We start from the raw sequence: 18,631 nt of genomic DNA on the forward strand, positions 1-18,631 counted from the left end.
GCTGCTTAATTACCAAACTTACCAATATTATATAGAATGCAGTGTTTACACTCATATGGGTGCATAGAACATTAAAGATTTTTACTTTTTGTTTAAATTAGACCTCTGAATTGGTATAAAACTGATTTTATTCATTGTGGTTGGTGCTTGTGAAATATTGCGCAAAGGCGTATTTTACAATGGGAGATGTAGCAAAATGGACTGTAAAGGAAGTGTTAATGATTGGACAGGCTAATCTCAATTTTAAAATGAGTCAGACATGGTCGTGACAGAAGAAACATTTATTTGTTCTTTTGAACCATAACTGTGCTTTACATGTATTCAATGTAGCTGACATGTTCCGTTTCTTTACAGTACATCAGGTAACCTCCTCACAACTGGTTTCAGAGGTCACCTTCATCGAGTAAAAAAAACAAACAGAAAACAGCGTACATGTCAACAAGTGAGCACAGTTGGTCCTGACAGGCTGAGGAGCTTTTGTTAGTTTGCTTGACTCAAGAGCTTCTTGATGTCCCCCTCGATGTCAATCGTGAGGAACTTACGGCTGTAGCGCTTGAAGGGCACGCCATCCGACCCGATGAGGAACTTCTCAAAGTTCCAGGACACGTCGTTCCTGCATACAGGGCTCCAGATGATATACTTGGGGTCGGTCATCAGGGAGGTGGTGTCGTCGCTGGGGAACGGGAGCGTCTCCCGCAGCAACGTAAACAATGGGTGGGCGTCCTTCCCGTTCACATCCACCTTCTCCAGGAGCTGGAACTTGGGCTCGAAGCCGTTTCCGGGTCGGACGTACTTCAACGATGAGAGGATTTCGACATTCTTGCAATTCTCCTGCGCAATAAAAAAGCATGTTAAGACAGCAATAATGGCAGGAATAGATCAAAATGCCATTGGCATAAAGTGGCAGGCCAGAACAACTAAATGCTCTTCCAAGTAACATCACCAATTCAAATTTGCAACTACAACAAAAATCCGGTTTGGTTACTTTCTGTGTCGTGCTTCTTCCTGCTTGACTAGAAACAAATTATCAAACAATCTATCAGTCTCTGGTCATGGCAGTTTAAGCATTAACTACATTGCAAATAGCAGACTTTTAGGGGGGGGGGGGGGGGTATAAGTATTGTAAACGGTTGGGTCATTTCCTCATTCCAGCATGTTAGACTTAGAACCCAGAGTCGAACCTCAAGACCCCGAACCCTAATATCTGAATAGGAATATTTGTTTTTTTTTTGTATATATCAGAAACTATTATTTTATACTGTATTTTATTTTTTTTACTGACACGTAAAAAGTTAACTCGTGAGCAGACATGCATGCAAATTAAAATGAGCTAAAATCAATTTATTTAATTTAAAAATCTCACCTGTATTTGGGTGTCACTGATTATGTGCTAACATTTTATTTCACTATTGTTCACTACAATTGCCAAATCAGAAATTCTGCACATTTACAGTTAAAAGAACAACAAATATAACCCGATTATTCAAACGGAAAGTTGCACAATACCAAAAATCTAGCATTTATAAAAGCGCTCTGCATGTTTAGATGCGTTTCTCATAGCAAGTCAATTCAGGAGGGCAAAATATACTTAATACCAAGAGGACAATGGAAACGATAGTAATGTTGCATAAAAATTTGTTCTTGCTTACTTGGTGGCCAAATTGGTTGCAGGGTACACCCAGGATAACGAGGCCCTTGCTGGCGTATCGCTCGTGGAGCTCGTTCATCTGGGTGTAATCCCTGGTGGTGGTCCCTCAGAGAGACGCGACGTTCTCAATGAGGACCACTTTGCCCCTGAGCGAGGAGAAATTAAAAGTTTCCCCCGTTAGCAGCTTGGACGTCAGCTCGTAAAATTGCTTTGCCATTGCGGAGTTGGAGGATATCGCTTGTGCCTCAAGTCTCTGCGTTAATCACCTGACTGACGCACCCACTTTGCGAAGGTCTCCAGGAAACCTTGAGTCGTGCCAAAGAGCTTTTATTAGCTTTCGAGATAGTTCACCACCCAACCAGGACAAGACGTTAAACAAATATAGAAGTCCCTTTATTGTGTAAACACGTAAATTGCATCAATATTGAAGTCTACTCTAAACCTAAACTCCCACAATACTTTTAATAGATACAAAAAAATATATTTATATTTTCTGTATATTTTTTAAATATATTTTTGACCCCGTTTTGGCGTGAGTGTGTTTATTTGCACATTTATTGCACGTGTGCAAGTTACAAAATCAGGACACCGCCCAGCTAAAATCACATAATTATAATCAAGCGTCATACTTGAACCAGAAACCATCTATAAATTAATACTATTAAGAATATACATGTAATGTGGTTAAACAGAGGAAGAAAAAATATATTGCTGAACAAGAGTGATAAAGATTAAACGAGGTTCTAATATGCGACATTTGTTTTATTATCAGAAAATTAAACGTTTCGGTGCTTTTATATTCACCCGTCCTCCTTGTAATTGTAGACGGTCCCCGAGCGCGACAGTGACGTATTGATAATAGGCGCGAGTTATGTTTTGCATGTAGTCTGCCGGACTGTAAAATTCATCTGTGGAGGGCAACTTCGTGGTAGACAGTGCTCAACAAGATTATATTTTCTATAATCCCAAAATCGGAATTTTATTAGAACGTTCGAAACGAAAGCAGTATGATACAGCACTGCTGTTGACACGACAAGCTAACGTTAGCACTAGGACATTTGTTGTGTTATGTTGTTGTGTTGTTAGCCTAGTTTTTCGCACAGCGCTGAATTGCATGTAGCAAAATTTGTGTCTCTGTCTTCTCAAGATGAAGAAGATGAAAAGACCAAAGTCGTCTGTGGGTAATGAAGAGAAACAAGACGCTTCATCAACTAGTAAGTTAATACACTTTGCCAGGCACGTATAAGAAAAATAAAAGTGGTCAGAAAATGTATACATGCTGAAATAATGCAACATCCAGTCATATTTTAGTACATAGGTGTCAAACTCAAGGCCCGGGGGCCAGATACGGCCCCCCACTTCATTTTATGTGGCCCGCGAAGACAAATTGTGCATCAAATTCGTGTCATTACTAGAATTGCAAATTGTCTTTACTTTAAAAAATATCTTTTTTTATATATATTTAACCTGTTTTTACTAGTCTGATTTAAAAACGAGTTATTTGTCAGTTTGTTTTGTAGCTTATACTGTGTATAATATGAGGTGCTCATACATTTATTTGGGTTGACAGTCATAATGGCCCTCCGAAAGAAACTATGACTACGATGCGGCCCACGAAAAAAATGAGTTTGACACCCGTTTTAGGAAGATGCGAGAAAAAAAAACACTTGAGCATGGCCAGAGTCCAAATTCAAACCCCAACCATAGAACTGTGAGGCATACATACCAGATCTTATATCTGTAGATCTTATGTCGAATTTGTGTTATTTGCACACAGAGCCAAAGAAGAGCCGCACCCTTGGTCGCCAGTCTAAGGTGTCTGCTGCAGAAGAGACAGGTGAAAGTGTATTTAGTACGTTTATTCGAGAAGCGGGTGTCACATTGACTCACGGCAGCGACTCAAATGAGATTGGTAAGTTTCAAAAGCGCCCAAAATTTCAAAGCACTTTGTTAAATCGGAACCTAAGACTCTTTGTATGTGCCTCTATCTCTTTTCCCAGCTGTTGACCAGGTGGTGTTTCAAAAAAGAATAAAACAAAAGTTGCAGAAGAGTCCCAGGTACCCTGGTGTGAGTATATGATACACATATCTAAAATGAATAAAAAAAATAAATCAAATTAAGCAATTGTCATTGTATAGTTTGACAACTCTGTTTTATTGAAAAACATTACAAAATCTGTCATTACAATAAAGACCACTTGCCATGTCCTGCAGATTTTACAAGAATTCATCAGTGGACTGGAGTCTCACATTGACGACATAGACAGGTTTAGGAACTGCCTCCTCCCTTGTGTTCCAAGACTGCCCGATGACGATCCCAGGTGACTTTCAATCACATTCAACATGTAGGAGCAAGGTTCTGCCTCTCTGGAGATGTTTTTAACACACACATACGTTCTTGTGTTGCAGCTGTGTCAGCTCCTTCCAGGAAAGCCTGTTGCGTATGTTGCTTGGCATTGAGATGCTTCAGGTACAACTAGTCCAAAGGACAACTTAAAATTAAAATGTACTTTGTACATGCATCACTGACGTCTGCTCCTCTCCTTGATATAGACTCTTATTATTAACACGTTGCTTGAGAAGCTCCCTGAATATATGCTCAACAGGTCAGACCGCATGTTAATTTCCTTGTTAGTAAATTATTTTGCTTTAAGTACATTACTTGTAATTGTGACGGCGCCTTTTTCTGTCTTGTAGTACTGACGAAGCCGGACTCAGTATTCCACGCACTATCATTAACCAGTTCAAGTGGCTTGACAAAGTGGTGGAAAGCCAGGTAGACATTCTATAATGATATACTAAATTGTTTCCTCTCTCAATGTTCTAATAAGTCATCTGGAGATTCTGAATGCTGATTGTGTACCTAAGCGGTTTCGATGTGGCTGGAAATGTAGGAGCTGGCAGCCAAGCTCATGGAGCTGCTGGCAGTGGCACCAGTGGACGTCCAGTGTGACATCATCACCAGCCTGCCGGAGATACTGGAGGACTCGCAGCACAATGACATAGCCGGGGAGCTGAAGTATGTGCTGTAGGTTACCAGATAGAATCATCATGTTGCTAAAAATGTACACCTTCTTTGCAGTTCTTTACTGAAGGAGAACACTCAGTTGACTGTGGCTATCTTGGATGCTCTCTCAAGCCTGAACATCAGCTCTTCATTACTGACTGAGGTACCAACAAGCCAGGCTTTTTTGATGTTGACGATATCTTGCTAATGTTTGATCCGTTTTGTAAAATGAAAGAGTGAATAATCAGTTTTGCATGAAACTACCCCAAAATTACGATGCCCTCGTATCTTGTCGCCTCAGGTTCGAGAAGCTGTTATGACCACCATCGCGGCAGTGCAACTGGAAGACCTGCCAGTGGTGGTCAAATTTATTTTACATTCCGCTCAAGCGTCTGATGCATTTGAGGTCAGAGCACTTGAATCAAGTCAACCCCAATGTGTGTTACATAAAGTGTCAAAATGGCCCATGATTGGTACTCATGTGACATTTGTGCAATTATTATTACATAATATTTGTTTGTTGATAGGTGGTGTGTGGGCTCCGCAAGAAGCTTGAACTGGAGCAGTGTGTTCTCCCTTCTGTGCTGCAAGCATCCCAGAACCGCCTAAAGAGCAAAGGAGCAACGGCGTATGACTCGGCACATTATACATAAATATATGATCCTGCCAAATTCTGATGTCTTCTGTGTGGATTAGGTCCAACTCGGCCACAGCAACCACTGGCAACCAGGATAGCGTTACTCTGATCGTGGAGACCATTAAATCAGCAGTGCGCTTCCAGAAGAGCATATCTGAGGCCTGGCTCAAGGTGCACGACCGTTAGGTTCCTTCTTTTGGGTTGATTGCTGCAAAAACAACCATTGCACAACATCTTGTTTTTCTTCAGGCAATCCAGTCTGTGGAAGAAATTGAGGACCACAAGGTGATTGTCAAAATGTCATGTAGATAGAAATATCTTGACTCTTTTATTGTAAGAACAATAAGATACGTTTAACACAGTTAACCATATTTGAATGTAGACAACTTATCTGTGTGTCACAAAATGATCATCAAATGATCCACATTAGGTGATAGATCTTCTGGTCCTGTTCATCCTGCACTCCACTAACGCCAACCAGAGTCGCCGGGGCGCCGAAAACGTGCTGAAGATGAAAGTGAGGACTGGCCTGATCTCTGAGTCGCTGCTGCAGAAGACTTTTAAGGATAACAAGCAGGCAAGTGCATTAACTGACACCCAGCTGGACTTAGTTATCATTAGTTTCATCCCGGTTTAGGTCCTGCGGGGATATTTCACCTCCATCCTTGCCCTGGCTCAGAGTTTGCTGCGCTCGCCAGTCCCCTGCGCGGTCCAGTTTGCCGGGCTCATGTATCGGCATTCCTTCGCCGCTTTCGATACGTACTGTCAGCAGGTTGGCACGCCATTCTTGTTTGAATACACACGTGTGTCATCTTTATCAAAATCGAAAATATGCCTCGTGTTCTGTCGAAGGAGGTTGTGGGCTCACTGGTGACCCACGTCTGCAGTGGTGTTGGCAGCGAGGTGGACATGGCCCTGGAGCTGCTCTGCGGTCTGATTACTGAAAACCCGACAGAAATGGGACCGTATGCTGTTTTTGTCAAGGTCAGGCGAAGGTCGTTTTATCTGTCGTTGCGCTAAAAACAAAGCATTAACAAATTTGTTACGTTCATATTTTGTGCAGGGAATTCTGGACTACCTGGACAATCTCACACCTCAGCAAATTCGCAGACTTTTTTATCTGCTGAGCAAGCTGGCATTTGGACCACAGCAAGGCTCACACATTCAGGTGTGTTCAATTCAGGATATTTGGAATTAGTAATCTGTAATCAAATTGTTCAGCTCTATTTGTAATCTTCTCTTGACGTGCATTTAACATCGAGTCTCTCCCTTTAGGACGACATGCACATTGTGATCCGCAAGCAACTCTCCAGCACCGCGCCCAAGTACAAGCGCATCGGGATCATTGGTGGCGTGATGATTATAGGCAGCATGGGGGCATGCGTGTAAGAGTTTTTTCCTCTCAGTTTATTGTGTCAGGTTTTTATCCCCGCTGTCAATTTAATTTCTTCATCATACTCTTTGCACAACTACAGACCTAGAGTCAAAGATAGTCAGAACATCTCGTTACCGCCAGAGAGATTCAGACAGGTACACGTAAAGACTTGATTGATTTCATATTTGTTTTGATAGTGCTTCATTTCAGTTTTAAGGTTGTTGGACAAACTGTATGGCTTTCTTATCTGGTTGCAGTTGTCAGCCCTGTTTGAGTTGGTGCAGTCCAGTAGTGAGACTTCACCTGAGGCGACAGCTTTGTACTGTGACGAGCTGGCCAATCTGATTCAAACATCCACTCTGGACCCACAAGTGCAGGTAAATAGAAATTCTTACAAGCGTTGATTTTTTTGGGGGTTTTTTTGCGGGTTGCATTTCCTTATTCAGTATGATCGATGATGATTTCTTCATACGCAGGAAAAGATCTGCAACAGAGTCTTAGACGTATTCCAGGATGACTTTGTGGTGGATCTGGGTCCAGAAATATCAGGGTCAGTGATTGGCTCATCTGTGCTTTTGATAATCTGCCATTCTGATGTTAATGCTATCTGGTAATGCTCGCAGGTCCTTCCCCTTCCCAGCCCGCGTCATGTACAACCTAGACGAGGATGAAAGTCAAGGAGGCATCGCCATCAACTTGATGCCTCTGCTGGCTAACGACATGCACGGAAAGGCGGAGCGGCATCGTCGAGAAAAGAAGGACAAGAAGTCGGTTACTTTAACGTCGTCTTTCTGGATTGCAGATTTAAATGGCAGCCTTAACTTAGTTCTCTTGTCAGCAGGAGTGCTCTCTGCTTGTCCCCGTTTTTCCGCCTGCTGCGCTTTTGTGAGGAGAAGCAGAACCAAGGAGACTTGGAGGAGATTGATGCCTTACTGGGTGAGAAAATAATTGCATGACTAATAAAATAACCGTGAATTGTTGAACTGTGTGTGTGTGTGCGCTTGTGGGATTCCAGGCTGCCCAGTCATCTTAACAGACATGGATGTTGTGGAAAAAATTGACAGCCTGTCCAAAGTGGAGAAGGAGTTTGTCTGCACTCTGCTATTTCACACCATCAACTGGTTCAGAGAGGTAACTGCACATGACTTATTGCGACAGTGAAGACGAGATTTCAACCACCACAGGATACATTTTCCCAACTCAAACACGACATTCACTTACACAGCGTTTGAGAGTGGAGGAAACGGCTTGATTTTTCACCATTTTGAAAGCTCGTTTTATATATTTAGAAGATTTCTCTCATTTTTCAACTTTACAAGGACTTTAAATGAACTTCTTTAAACTAACGGAAAACCAATGTCACCATAACTGCAGGTGGTGAATGCCTTCTGTAAGATCAAAGATAAAGAGATGAAGATGAAAGTGATGACCCGCCTGCAGAACATCACTTATCTTCACACCCTGCTGGAGCGAGCTTTAGCCGGTGGGCATCACGTGCACACTGTCGACTCTCATTACCTGCCTCAGTGAGATTTACAATGACGCTCTTTGTTATAGTTACTCCTGGCTACGTTCCACCTGTTGCTAACTTTGATGGAGAGAGCACAGAGATAATTGTACCCAACCCTGCTGCTCCTTTGAACAAGGCAAAGAAAGGTAAGCAAATACAACTGGAGCTATAAAAAAAAAAAAAAAAAGATCTGAAGGAGTGAACAGGCACAGAGAGGATATGTCTTTTTGAAATATGCTTTTCGGATGCCCCAGGAAAGAAGAGGAAGGCGCCTGGGAAGAATTCTTCTGACAGTAGCTCGCCAGTGGAGGACAAGATAGAAGAAGATGAAACGCAGCAGGTGGACAATGAATTCAAATTGTGTTTTTGAGTCCTGTTGCAGCATCAGAAACTGTAACATCACAAAAATCTTCCAAATTTGAATTGAGTAAATGTCTACTTTGGTTTAGATGTTCACAGTAAGCAAAATGAAAACTTGTCAAATTTAAAGTTGACACACTACTAGTAAAAACATTTGTGATTTTCTTTTGTACACTTGACATGTAAGTAACAAGCCTGTATGTTTTCTAAAAGGAGCCAGAGAAGGAGAAGGAAAAAGATAAAGAGAAGGAGGCCCGCCAAGGAGTCAACCTGGCTTCGTACAGGCAATTTTTCAGGGAGCTCGACATGGAGATTCTCAGTGTGTTGCAGTGCGGCTTGCGGACCCGCTCAATGCTGGATTCTGAGTTCGGCAACAAGGTGAGATAAACCCTTTCCAAAAATTCAAATAAATATCCACATACCAGTCCCTGTGTGTTTTGAATCTCCCTTAGGAGCACCAGGGGGTTCTTTTAGGACCGGCAGAGTTGGTTTTCCTGCTGGAAGATATGCTTCGAAAAGTAGAGTTTCGTCTGACGGCTGTTCCAGCCAAAAGACTGCCTTTCCTCAAGGTGCACAACTTTCAAAACAACAGCCGCACTAATTGAGCCATTCATAGCTTTGTTATTTTGTTTACTCACTTAACTAAAGTTGTTCTTGCTCGATTGTGACAGGTGAGGGCTGACAAGAGCATAGGCTTCTCTCACCTGCAACAGATGAGCCCCAAGGATGTAGCTTCCTTCTGTGTCCAGATGCTGCCCGCCCTCTGCTCTCACTTGGAGAACTGTCACAACCATTTCCAGGTAGAAAAGAAGAGAGTGGGATTCAAAGGGGGCCATCCTTATTTCACCTGTTGTGTCTTTAGACGTTGCTCTCCGACAACGACGGTCTTGTGGATGGGCCCGCCACAGACGCTCAGGAGCACCAGTTAATATCTTCTTGCTGCCAGCTTCTCCTGCAAGTGTTCAACACTATCTTCAGCTGGTGAGCAAGGGAGCAAATCAAGCATGAGTCTCTTTTTTGTGCTTTAAATCAATCCGTTTGTTTGGGTGCAGGTCTGGATTCACCCAGCCAGGCCAGCGAAACCTGCTGAAGAAAGCTTTAGGAGTTTTGGCGGGACGACTAAAAGATGGAGGAGCTGAGCTCAACCTGGAGCTGCTTGTTAAGTGAGTCAAAAGGCTGAAAAATAACTGTTCTTGTTGGTACCACATCTTCCAATTTATGGGGGGAAAAAAAAATCACAATATTTGAATCTTCCTCAGAATATTTGTTCTATGAGTGACACACCAGCAACACTTGATAGAAAAAAAATAATACAAGTGCTTTTATTAAAACATCTACATTTGCAAATCTGTTGACACATTTACAAATATTATATACATAACTTGAAACTTTGCCTCTCTGTTCTCAGACACAGCTTTGAATACCTGCTGAAGTTCCGCAGCAGTGTTCCGAATCTCAGTTCAGCTCTGTGCCTCTCTCAGCTGCTGTCCACTGTTTCTGAGAAAGGAGGCAACGTCATGGTTTACAGGGAGCAGACTGGTTAGTTTGACACCTTTCTAGCGATTACATCTCCTTCTTTACAATCAACCATATATGACGATTGTTTTGTTTTGTCTACTTAAGCTTCCCTTGCACGAGGCTTTCTGTGCCAGTCGTGGGTGACGGTCAGTGGTGAAAAGCAACGAGGGGCCAAGTTCAATGAAGCACTTCTCGCTCTCCTCAGGCATGTCAACTTATCAGAAACACCTCACATTAGGCTGACCTGCATTTATGTGTTATTACAAATTAAAATCACAGTCAGTTCAAATTTAAAATGTTTTATCCGCAGCATCTACATGGATCACGTGGATGATGTTCTGAAGGCGGTGGAGGAAATAGCTAATGAAGGCTTTTCTCAGATTAGAAACGCGTCAAAAGACGAGAGCTCTGACTCCTGGCCAACGCTCAGCAAGTAAATAAATTGTCATCGCCAACTCATCGTCATACGTCTGTGATCAATCTGAGGTTGCATTTTCAACTCTCTTCCCACAGGCAGACATTTGTGGTCTTCTATAAAGTTTTGATGGTAGAGCTGGAAAAATCCGTCCGGAAGATTCCATCAGGGAAAATCAGCGACAGTAGCGAGGTCTGCCACTAGATGTCGCACTAAACAAAACATGCCCGTCTACAGTCACCAGCCACTTTCTAAGGCAGCTAATATTTTGTGTACTTAATCAAGTGGCTAGTAACTGTATGATGGGTACTGACTAACTTTTACTTAAAGATCATCAAACCCACCTATCCATGCCCTCTTCAGGCGCAGAGTGAAAAGCTGCTGACATGGACCCTTGCAGTCCGGAACTTCCAGATCCTGGTCAGCCAAGTAAAGGTGTGTCATCTGTCATCATCATATTTGCCTTCTGGCTGGCTCTAGTAGATTATTTTCATTTTACGTTATGCTTTATAAGTTCACCTTTTGCCTTCTATTCGTGTCACGTAGGTGTTTAACTTGAGGCCCGTCCTGAATGTGTGCCTTAAGGTCAGTTTGAGCCTATTGCCGAGTTGAATTCAAAGGAAGACTTTGAATGAATGAACCTTGTTTTCTTTCTAGTACGGACGTCTTTTTTTGGATTCCTTCCTGAAGTTGGGGATGCCGCTGCTCGACTACAGTTTCAAACGGCACAAGGTGTGTATGAGATGTCTCTGTCAGAGGCAAATGGAGCTCCATGACAAAGTAGATCATGAAAAAAAGGAGTGTGAAGTGAAGTGTTGGCAGTGCAGTGACAAAGTCTGGTGTTGTCTTCTTCTTTAGGAGGATGTGCAGAATCTGTTAAAGACCTTCCAGCTCAGCACTCGACAGCTTCATTATATTTGCGGACACTCCAAGGTACCGTATACTATTAACATTACCCTAACCCAAGGAATGTGAATTTGCTAACCTAATTTAAATCATTTAGATTAATCAGGACACAAGTTTGACCAGCCACGTCCCGGCCTTGAAGAAGAGTCTCGAGGTGTTTGTCTACAGAGTGAAGGCCATGCTCACCCTCAACAACTGTCAGGAGGCTTTTTGGATGGGCAACCTGAAGAATCGCAACCTTAAGGTTTAATTAATATCATCCGACTTGGTGGACGGATGGAATATGTGCATATGATAATGTGCACCTGTATGCTGCAGGGTGAAGAGATTCTTTCTCAAAGGACAGAAGAAAGTGAAGAGGAAGAAGTTGTGGATCCGCAGGGCCAATCTGAGGAAGAGGTATTAAGCCATTTTTGACAGAGAAATGGCTAGATTCATCATATGCTTGACACATTTTGTGTTTAAGTGCATTTTTACAATTTGTGGATTGGAGCACTTTAAAAAGTGAGGGCGTTACGCAAACACAAGGATGCTGAGTAAGCGGCATGTAGCTTTGGCAGGAGTGAAAACTGACAAAGTCTTGCCAAAGCAGCCTGTTTGAAGTTAAAGAGGCTTCTGTGCCTGATAAGATAAATTGGTTATTTATTATGCAGTTCTCCAGTAAGTGAATGGTATTTTGTCAGTCCCCAGAACATGTTATCTGACGTTTATAACGATTTACATAAACACTGCGTTATGCAAAGGTGTTCTGAATGTCAGTTATGTGTTTCCCCTTAGGAGCAGGCCAGCGACGCTGAGAAGCAAAACAAGAGGAACAGAGAAGACAGTGATGATCAGAATCAATCAGATGACTCTGAAACATACTAAAACCTTCACAAATTTATTCAGCATATTTTCCAAAACACATCTGCATGTGGGAGTCATGGGGGACAGTTTATAGTCAAAATTCTTCATGGTACTATTCACAATTTTTTTTATGTAGTGTTCTAAACTGTTTTGTAAGTGTAATGTTAATTGTTGTTTTTGTAATTCATTGCAACCTTATCCACACATAAATCTTTATCTTGACATAAATTTATACTTGTGATGTTTCTGAATAATGAACATTAGTTGAAACAAACTCTCATCATCGAAAGGGCACAAGAACGTAACTCAAAAGAGTGGAGAAGTTAAATGCAGATGACAGTTTCCTGCTGAGCACTACCGTCAGTCGGCGTTGGACTGAACCACTACACTCTCACGGGGTAGCTCGTGGTAAATATATGTATACACATTACTTAACAAATACAGCATATCAGAAAACAAACTAACCATAGCTTGTTTTTATTTATATTAACTTACAAACTATGTTCGCTTTTGATTAATATTAACATCGTCCTTTAGAAGTAAAAGATACGTTCCCCTTTAAGTTAAGGTGGGTGGTCTATCCAGGAAGCTTATCGAACTGTTCAGGGAAACCACCGTAAACAAAGTGTATAACCGAGTCCCTGGACGTGGACGGGTTTTCTAGCAAGCTGTAAAAATTAACACCGATTCTCCATGCTCGCCCTTGTCGCTGTCATATGAGCCTGTTGAGTCACAGTCGCCGCGTCAAAACCGGAAGAGGACATTTGAGGCTTGACAGATTTCCCCAGTCAAACAATCTGCAGTCGGCGGTGCCGCTTTACCGAAAACATGTCTGAGTTTCTTCTGATGCTCCTCATCGCCGTCCTGCTGCTATGCTTGCTGGTTACCGTGGGGTCCTACCTGATCTACTCGGGTCTCCTGGCGGACGTGGATGTGAAGACGGGACCACCTCCGATTAAAAACGTCACCTTTGCTTATAAATTCAAAGAGGGAGCATACAAAGACTGCGGGGCAGCCTTCACGGAGACGTGCAGCATCGGACCCAAGCAGAAGACCATCGGCGTCTTCTACGATGACCCCGAGCAGGTGTGTGTGTGCGTATGTGATGATAAAACACCACGGTGCTTTGTTTCATAACAAGATCACTGTCAACAGGCCAGTTTCATGGCTAAAATGATCATTCTACCACGCCCCCAACTCGTCCAAAATCCTGTGCGTTTAATCGAATAATCGACTAATCTGATCATCAAATCAATACTTTGATTCAACCAGAAAATGTCAAGCTATTGAAAGGTCGAAGGCAGAGTGCAAATCATGACAGTCATATGCATAAAAGTATGCATACAAGATCAAAGTACAATTAGAAACAGAAAACCTAACTTTTGATACATTACCATCTGTCCAGAATGGAATCCATGCAAATGTATTGTGCAAAATGCCACTTTGAGTCGAAAATATTTAAACAAAAATCACTTCTAAGTTGAACATTGATATATATAGTTTTAAAAAAAGTTAAAAACAGTATGTATGCCAGTAAATAAAAGTACCTTCTTGTGCTGTATGATGACATATTGTAGCCCAAAGCAAGTAATTGAAGGTTGTTTATAAACTCCAAATGTCATAATTACAGACTTTTAACTAAGCGTGTGTTCCGTATTCTTACACTTCTGCCCAAACTAGTTTGTAACAAAAATCCCCTATGTCAAAATATTGTAAACAAACACACCTATATTCAAAGTTGCTGCCTATTTCATAGTCTGTTTACCTCAATAAGTGAGTCTTCCTATTACAAAGTTTGCAATTGTTTGCTATTAGCTAAAGTTTTATGGTTTTATCACTTGCTAGATGGTTTTATGATAGTAACTCTTATGAAAGAAAAGGCTGATGACACATCAAGGCAGTCTTTTGAGAAAAGCAGCCTGGATGATGAAACCGGTCAGCTGTTAAATGCCACGTTGCACTGTTGATATTTTCCACCCTAACATGCTGGCTGTGGGCTGCCTCACTTGACTCAAAAGTTGCAAAGATTTGCAAACAAGAGTTTTTCCACTGACGTGCAGGAAACGCACATTTCACTCGTCCAAGTCCAAACTGTGGCCATGCTCGCCCAGTGACATCATCTTCTAATTTAATCCAAATACTACATTAAAAAGTGGATTTGTGTGTGAGTGGGTATGCAATGAATTCAACTTTGTTTCTATTCCTGAATCTTAAAATAGCTGAATTACTCATTTTTGAAATCATAAAAACAAGAACTTCACTGCAATTGAAGTCACGTACTTAACATTATAGCCTAATATAACAGTTTCTTTCCCCGAGCCATAGCCGCCCTCAACTCCAGCCGACACTGATGACACTTTCCTCCTGCACTATTACTGCACTTTGTCCGCACTACTGTTTCTGATTATTTCATCTACTTTTCTACTAGTCGATTACTTGACTGTTACTTGTGTCTACCTCATGCACTGGATGGAGGTCTCCAATTTCATTGTACTATGTAGAATGACAATAAAGGTTTTCTGATTCTGATTCTGATATGTCGTCTGTGTGTCAGTGGAAAACTTGAGCAAAGCTGTGGTCAGAAGCTAAGCGATGAGTTCTTTATTTATTTAGAATGTTTCTGCTCCTGTCACTATTATTGGATAGACTAGAGGGGATCACAAGGATGCTCTTAAGTGATTATATGTGCTGCCACAGCAACAGTATTCTGTGATCTGCTTAATTTAAAAAAAAAAAAACCTGCAGTCTCACATAGTTTTACAAACAAAGCACAGTCCTGTGGTGTTTGTCTTGCGTTAAATAATCTTTTTCTTTTTTTTTATATAACTTGTGACACTAATTTGGGTCATAACGTTACATAGTCAGCAGAAACCTCGCTATGGCTATTTTCCCATGTTGGCTTTCTTCTATGGGACTTTGTTGACCTTTTTACAAAGTCTATTTACTCACTGCACACAAGAGAAAACAAAGTTTATTTTATGATAATAGGTGTTTTTTTTTCTTTCCCTGCTTTATTCCCATAACAAATTTCCATGACTTGCAGCAGATGACTATTTAGGGTTTCCCGACGGAGTATTTTAAGTATTTATTTGTGAAAACTTGTGATTTTTCAAAACTGGGAATTTTCCACACGGTCGACGTGGATACAGTGGGTTAAATTCCTTCAGTCAGCTGATGTCGGGCGTACACGACGGACTGGTTTTCTACAGGAAGGCCGAAGTCCAATTAAAACCACCAATCTCAGTTGTTAGAAAGCACACAAAAAAATTCCATCATTCTGTAACTTTCCTTATTTTGGTAAACATTTGATTTTTTGGGATATATGTATGTGTATATATTTAAAAGGTTCCTGAAACAAAAAAACAAATGTATTACAAATGGAAAAAAACCTAGATTACAATTATGTAAATGAGTGGAAGTAAATATTAATTGAGCGTTTTTTTCCCCGAGCTATGTCCGTGTAAGCATACTTCCGACCACTAGATGGCAGTATTATTCCAGGCTTTCAGTTGTGTAGAAGGACTATGTCCCCCAATTGCACTAATGTGTTGAGATCAATTTCTGATCAAAATCCTCATGATCATTAAAAAAATCAACAACAGAAATAAAATGTAATCGGTTAGCATGTCTGTCTCACAAATCTGAGGTTTGAAGTTTGAATCTTGGCTTTGGACATCTTATGTGGCGTTTACACGTTTTCCTTTTGCTTGTGTGGGGTTTCTCTATGAACTCTGGCTTCCTTCAACATTTCAAAAATATGCATTTCAGATTCAAAATTGCCCATGGGTGTTAAATTTAGTTTGAGTTGTTCTTGGTGCGTACTCGTGTGGCCCTGTCAATAAAAGAAGAAAAACCTGCAGTGGTCACAGAATTCCGCAAAGTAACTTTCATATTGACTTTCAGTAGTTTCCCAGACTCCAAATGTTATTTTGACAAGCATGACGACTTGATGTGGTTTCGAGTGTCAGCGGTGTAGCTGACCTTCTCCTCTTGAATTGTTTAGGTCTTAGAGTCTAATTAGCACAACATCTCGTTGCTCCCCTTTGAATTCTTTGATTTGTGACGCGTATCCGTGCTTGTGACTGTTTGCATGTGCTTGTAATTGCAAACACAAGCCTGAGGGATTCAGTAGTTTAGCCCGGGTGCCGCCCAGGACTCATTCGCCGGCCTGCGGGTGCACCAAACAAACAGAGAGATCAGCCACATTTGAGGTTATCTTCACGATGGAGTATCCTGAGGGTGAGGCTTTCTCCCTCCGTTGCCACTGTAACAGATTTCCCGACGAGGTAAACAAGCTCTTGTCTAGCAGCGGGCCATAAAAGAGCAACCACTCCGTAGGCGGGCTGCTGTCTGCGAGATTCATCAATGATAGCGAGCAGGGGCTGTGGGTGTGTCGCCGGCCGGGGTGCGAGCAATAATTTAGCAGAGCATGAGCAACTCATAGATAAGCAACCTAATCCGTTCTGGGGCGCTGATCAACATCCAATTTGTTTGTTGAATAAACCCTTGAGCAATTGAAGCCCTCCATAAAATTGTTTATAATAGTAGGGTTGCTTTTTTATGTGTGCGTGCTTTGACTAACTAGGAGAAATAGAAGTGCTTTATGGTAGTAGTGGGCTCAAGTCAATTCACTTCACAGCAGGTAGCAATTTGGCAGAGGAAGTTTTTTCATAAAGAGAATTCCAATTGTGCATTAAAACCACATTAGTTTGCCTTCTGTTTTATGACCTTTTAACAATGGATATGTGGACACGCACAATAAGCGCAGCAACACACGTAGACAGACACGTTTCCGAATGTGGTTTACTGACACACACTTCTCATTATATCCACCCAAATTGTAGCATACTGTGCTTCTTGAGGCAAGCGGGGGGGGGGGGATTTTTTATGCACGTAGACTTGTATGGGAGTGGCACTGAGGGATGATTTGAGGTGTGGCCGCGGCGCTGGCTGGCGAGAGGTATATAAATTGGATGCAGTTTGACTCACCTTGAAAGCCTTCACAGTGCTCCAATTCATCAATGAATGAATTTCTGATCAGAGCGCCTGGCGCTGCTGCACTCCCCGTCAAATTTATTAGTATTTTACCGCCGCTTGTATGTCTGTGTCAAAGGAAACAACATGAAAGGTGAGGGGTTCATCGAAAGGGGCCACTACTTTTAAATGCGGACATAAAATGAGAAATAAATATGTTGATACTCTGCCGTGCGCTTCCACGGGTTTTGGAGTTAATGTGATTCAACACTGCCCGTTTCATGTTTATGGACGCGAGCCACTGCAAAATGAGCACACAGCCATCCAGACCCAAACATGCTGGGTGACCGTTTCCCCCCCCCTTCCATCATGTTGTGTGTGTGCTCACGGATGCTCCATTCATCCATTTTAGACTAACACATTAGCGCACATGCTGCTATTAGTCAGAGAAACAAGGTGTTGAAAAATGTCTTTAAATCTTCCACATCATCAGTTCTGTGGCTCGATTGTTTTTTCGCCTCGGTGCGCAGAAAAATGGTTAAAACGGGCCGATATTAATCACGAAAAAGAAGCTAGACATTAGTAAGCGAAGCGCTTGGCTAATGCAGATGAGAGAGGAATTTGTTCATCTCTCCTATTAGAGAAAAGCATCTCCTCGCTCTGCGACATCTGGCTGAAGGGGAGGGCCACGCTGCGGCCAGCTGGACGACCAGCTCCGTAACTGCAGCCAAGGAAAACCGAGTCCCGCCTCCAGCCGGCCCATCGCCATTGCCAGTAATTATACATGCCAGAGCATCCCTGGATGCTGCGCGTAATTACCAGCTACGTTTAAGTATCACCTAAAGAGGTCCGGTCTGTACTTGTTTATGGATGGATGGATTAACAGACGAAAAAAAAATAAGGGCCATGCTTCATAATTGCTCTGGATATAAGTTGGATAAAATAAGAATTCAATTGCTCACATTGAAGTTGTTAACTCTTGAAGCAATGAAGAGCGTCCACTAGAGGGCGCAATTTAATTTGAATTTGATGTTTAATTGTTAAACATGTCTGAATATAGTTGCTTCCTTCAATAAATAACCGTGACATGTTCTCATATTTATTTAGAAACAATTATCAATTAATAAATGATAATTTAAAGATTGTCAATAATGGTGCTTCATTCACATGCGGAGTGGAGCTCACTCGCTCCCCTGCTATGCCTCATCCATTAAGTTGACAGCAAAAAGCCCATCCCAGCATACCTGCTGCGCCCATGCTGCACAGCCCTATTAGTCTCCATTTCTATCCCGGTTCTTCCTCATCTCATCCTTATGTGGAATAGAGTGGGGAGGGTTGGCATCCAATCGGCGAAGACAGGTTATCTCTCCGACACACCGAGTCAAGAGACGGCTGTTGTCGAGGCATTTATAAGCCTGTAATCTTACTGTGCTCC

The 18,631-nt window shown here is 42.0% G+C and overlaps 3 protein-coding genes across 3 annotated transcripts in view; 2 read left to right on the forward strand and 1 right to left on the reverse strand.

The window, feature by feature from the left end:
- Positions 1–265: 265 nt before the first annotated feature.
- Positions 266–1,942, reverse strand: gpx1b (glutathione peroxidase 1b). Its single transcript, XM_049732486.1, has 2 exons — positions 1,650–1,942; positions 266–831 (listed from the first exon to the last, which is right to left on the reverse strand). Exons 1-2 carry the CDS (start codon positions 1,863–1,865, stop codon positions 481–483), a joined length of 567 nt encoding a protein of 188 aa, XP_049588443.1. The 5' UTR covers positions 1,866–1,942; the 3' UTR covers positions 266–480.
- A 615-nt stretch (positions 1,943–2,557) lies between these two features.
- On the forward strand, positions 2,558–12,450 carry fancd2 (FA complementation group D2). Its single transcript, XM_049734782.2, has 44 exons — positions 2,558–2,576; positions 2,796–2,862; positions 3,426–3,560; positions 3,649–3,716; positions 3,863–3,969; positions 4,058–4,118; positions 4,202–4,254; positions 4,346–4,424; positions 4,543–4,667; positions 4,731–4,818; positions 4,957–5,061; positions 5,183–5,283; positions 5,352–5,463; positions 5,542–5,577; positions 5,723–5,869; positions 5,930–6,064; positions 6,145–6,276; positions 6,356–6,460; positions 6,568–6,677; positions 6,768–6,822; positions 6,925–7,044; positions 7,144–7,217; positions 7,291–7,434; positions 7,509–7,603; positions 7,683–7,798; positions 8,042–8,150; positions 8,225–8,323; positions 8,432–8,517; positions 8,751–8,915; positions 8,990–9,106; positions 9,209–9,337; positions 9,400–9,518; positions 9,590–9,700; positions 9,946–10,076; positions 10,161–10,260; positions 10,366–10,488; positions 10,569–10,662; positions 10,834–10,905; positions 11,017–11,055; positions 11,128–11,202; positions 11,329–11,403; positions 11,474–11,620; positions 11,695–11,775; positions 12,154–12,450. Exons 2-44 carry the CDS (start codon positions 2,796–2,798, stop codon positions 12,241–12,243), a joined length of 4,332 nt encoding a protein of 1,443 aa, XP_049590739.1. The 5' UTR covers positions 2,558–2,576; the 3' UTR covers positions 12,244–12,450.
- A 344-nt stretch (positions 12,451–12,794) lies between these two features.
- Positions 12,795–18,631, forward strand: part of tex264a (testis expressed 264, ER-phagy receptor a) — a 29,174-nt gene continuing 23,337 nt past the window's right edge. The window contains exon 1 of the mRNA XM_049734791.2: positions 12,795–13,308. Coding sequence (XP_049590748.1) covers positions 13,051–13,308 — 258 coding nt within the window. The 5' untranslated portion in view covers positions 12,795–13,050. The remainder of the gene's footprint in view (positions 13,309–18,631) is intronic.

This window comes from Syngnathus scovelli, chromosome 11 (assembly GCF_024217435.2).
Source record: "Syngnathus scovelli strain Florida chromosome 11, RoL_Ssco_1.2, whole genome shotgun sequence".
Lineage (NCBI taxonomy): Eukaryota > Metazoa > Chordata > Actinopteri > Syngnathiformes > Syngnathidae > Syngnathus > Syngnathus scovelli.

Excerpts from the sequence above, each read along its gene's own strand:
- fancd2 (XM_049734782.2), top strand. The coding sequence starts at position 2,796 with ATGAAGAAGATGAAAAGACCAAAGTCGTCTGTGGGTAATGAAGAGAAA. Across the intron at positions 6,823-6,924 it reads CGCCAGAGAGATTCAGACAG|TTGTCAGCCCTGTTTGAGTT; the intron begins GTACACGTAAAG and ends ATCTGGTTGCAG. Across the intron at positions 9,338-9,399 it reads ACTGTCACAACCATTTCCAG|ACGTTGCTCTCCGACAACGA; the intron begins GTAGAAAAGAAG and ends TTGTGTCTTTAG.